The 3,308-nt window shown below is 55.9% G+C and overlaps 1 protein-coding gene across 1 annotated transcript in view; it reads left to right on the top strand.

The window, feature by feature from the left end:
* The first annotated feature begins 205 nt into the window (after nt 1–205).
* KREMEN2 (kringle containing transmembrane protein 2) overlaps nt 206–3,308 on the top strand; it is a 41,748-nt gene continuing 38,645 nt past the window's right edge. Inside the window, exon 1 of the mRNA XM_042470976.1 lies at nt 206–1,184. Within this exon, the coding sequence (XP_042326910.1) occupies nt 1,118–1,184 (67 nt within the window). The 5' untranslated portion in view covers nt 206–1,117. The remainder of the gene's footprint in view (nt 1,185–3,308) is intronic.

Here is a 3,308-nt window from a genome sequence, read left to right as displayed (position 1 = left end):
GGGCGTCGAGGAAAGAGGGAACGCGAGAGACAGCTTAGAGGAAGAGAGAGAGAGAGAGAGCGCCTCCTTCTCCTCCCGCGATCCGGGCCCTCCTCCTCCGGGAAGAAGGGAGGTCCCAGGGGCGGCCGTCGGTGGGTCTGGGCGGGGAGTGGGGTGGGGATGTCTGGGGAGCCGCCTTCCAGCCCTTCTGCCTCCGGAGGGAGAACCGAGAGCAGAGGAGCCCAGAAAGCACAACAGCCCGAGCCACCAGGACCGGCCCCGTCGAGGCAGCCTCGCTTGGCCCTGGGAGCCCTCCGCTTCTCCTCCTCCTTCCTCCTCCTCCTCGGAGGGATCGGGGGCCTTACTTCCCCCCCTCCTGCCCCCTCCCTGGGTTTTGCTTTCTCCCCTCGACAACAATCCCTGAAGTCGGGGCTGTCCGCTCCAGAGCCGGGGAAGAAGAGCCGCAACTCCTCCAGCTCCAGCTCCGGCGCAGTCCAGCCAGGCTTCTTCTCCCTCCGACGGAGGCATCGCAGACGGGAGCCCTCTGGCCTTGGCTTTTCCCTCGGGGCAGGCTCCGGAGTGACTCCAAGAGAGGCAGAGATCCGTCGAGGAAGAGAGAGAGAGAGATCTAAGCATCCTTCTTCTCCTTTTTGTAAGCCGTCGGGGCTCCCCGAAGCCCAAGCAAACCCCTTCTTCCATCTGGGGAGATGATCGCCTCCCCCGTCCCAAAGATCCCTCTGGATCCCAACGTTTTGGGGGAAAGAGATTGCTCTCCGCGGCCTCAAGGGACCCAGTGAGCTCCCGCCCCGTCGGACCTCCAGTCCAGAGGGAAGGCTTTGAGACCTGTCTGTCAGAGAGAGAGAGAGAGAGAGAGCATTGACTGTGGCAGCTCCAATGACAGCCCCTTCTCTGGATCGGAGGAGGAACCGGGGGCGAGGGCCCCCCCGACGGCATGGCTAAGGCTAAGAGGAGCCCCCTCCGCTGAGGCCGCCCTCCAGGGCTGCTCCCTGGGCTCCTGCCAAGACTAGACAGGAGTGCTTTTCTCCCTTGCTTTCTCCAACTCGAGGGGGGCCCTGGCTGTTTGGGGGGGCCACCGGTGGCCTCGGGGTCCCTGGGAGGAAGGGGACCCCTTCCAGAGATGCCCTGGGTGGTCTTTGGCCTCTTGCTGGTGCTCCTTCGAGGGTCCCGGGCTCTGCAAAGAGCAGGTGAGTCCAGCCAGACAGGGTTAGGGAGGGCTACATCTCCAAAGGGGGGGGGGGTAACTACTGTCGAGGTTTTTTGCCTCCTTTCCATGGTGTAGTGGTTTTGAGGACTCTAGAGACCAAGGTTCGAATCCTGGCTCAGCCCCGGAAACCCATTGGGTGACCTTGGGTTCAAGGCACACTCTCTCAGCCTCAGGAGATTGCAATGGCAAACCCCTCATTGAAGAGACATGCTACCAAAACCCCAGTCAGAAAGGACCTGAAGAAGGCATGGGACAAGAAACTCGCAGGGAAGAGATCAATACCCCTGGACCTTTTGGAGGCAGCATTTGCACTGCAGAATTCATAGCAATAGCAAGTACATTTCTTTACTACTTATCAGTGCACTTAAGCACTGCCTAAGCGGTTTACAAAGTGCCACCCAATTGCCCCCCAACAAGCTGGGCATTCATTTTAGCGACCTAAGGAAGGATGCAAACCTGAGTCGAGCCTGAGCCCCTGGCTGGGATTGAACTCGCAACCTTGTGGTTTGGGAGTAAGTGGCAGTTTGAGTGGTCTCATGCAGTTTGAGACCACTTTAAAGGCCGTGGCTCCCTCCTGTTGCAAATCCTGGGATGTGTTGTTTGCTGGAAGGGGGATGACTACAGTGAAATGGCCCACCAAACTACACATCCCAGAATTCCACAGCATTGAGCCATGGCAGTCAAAAACGGTGTCAAGCGACATCGTTTCTGCAGTGCAGATGCAACCTTGAGAACAGAGGAAAGGAGAGAGAATATTAAGGGAAAGGGTTGTAATAGTCCTGTTTTTTCCCCATCCAAGGAAGAGACTCTCTTAAGGGACAGGTGAGACCGGTACTCCCCGGAGTGGTTGCTTTGGCATTTTGGGGGGCAGAGAAGCAAGGTACCCAGGTGATCTTGTGCACTGTACCCCTTCCACCACTGAATGTATTATTATTCAGCCATGTAGGTCATTGTCAAGAATAATGAATGCATGCTGGGGAGGGCTGGTTTAACTATTAATGCCTCTCACCTTGGCACTAATTTGTGGGTTGGCTTCATCCTGGGTGGGTGGCTGGTGGCTTTCCAAAAAATGGTGAGGAAGAGGCAGGGGACTCTCCAACGGTTGAGGCACAGCAGGAATTTCCCTTGCCCATCACTTGGCACAAGATTATGCTCTCCTTCTCCTTCCCTTTTGCCCTCTTGGCCCGACAAGCCCTCTGCCCCGAAATAAAAAGCCCACATCCAACCCACCCCACAGTTATGACCCCAGAGTTATGTGGCCACCTGTCCCATCCGATGGTAGACAGACGGAGCCTGGCTGATTTTGCATGGGATGCTTGTGAGACAGCTGCTGGGCTCAGGCAACCCTTGGAGTAGTAGCAGCAAGGGAAGGAAACAGAGATGCTTCCACCCCATCCACTTTCACCCTCACTTTCACCCCCAAGTTCTGGCCCAGACGGCTTCTGTCTCCCCAGACGCCTCTGGCTGCCACCCAGGATCCCTGTCAGATGGGAGTCCCAAGCGCCAAGAACTGGATCTACAGGGTTGGGCTGGGTTATAATTGGGGAGGGAGGGAGGCTACAATCTGCAAAGTTGCTGATGCCAGTGAGTGGTAGCCCTGGTGGGGAGAGGAACACCCTGCCCTTCCAGCAAGAGAGGCTCCCACAGAATGGGTCCTTCCTGTCCCCACCCCACCAATTCAATTCATTTCCAAAGATAGGCATCAGCTTGGCAAATTATGCCAAGGTTTGGGCCACTGGGAAGGGAGGAGGAGAGTGGCTCATGAGATGTGATTCCCCCCCCCCATTGGCATTGTATAGGACTCCTGGGCTTTGGTGGGGAGAGGAATCATCATCATCATCATCATCATCATCATCATCATGGCAGGGAATAACAACAATTAAAAGATGAGATGTGATTTCCCCCTCCCTTTGGGTTTTGGTGAGGGGATTGATTATTATTATTATTATTATTGCAAGGAACAACAACAATTAACAGACAAACATTAGCTTGGCAAATTACACCAAGGATTAGGCCCCTGGGAAGGGAGGAGGAGAGCGTCTCATGAGAAGTGATTTCCCCCCCACCATTGGCATCATATCGGATGGTTTTGGTGGGAGGAGGG

Source organism: Sceloporus undulatus, chromosome 6 (assembly GCF_019175285.1).
Source record: "Sceloporus undulatus isolate JIND9_A2432 ecotype Alabama chromosome 6, SceUnd_v1.1, whole genome shotgun sequence".
Taxonomy (NCBI): domain Eukaryota; kingdom Metazoa; phylum Chordata; class Lepidosauria; order Squamata; family Phrynosomatidae; genus Sceloporus; species Sceloporus undulatus.
Note: the sequence above shows the minus strand (reverse complement) of the source record. Positions and strands in the feature narration are given on the sequence as shown.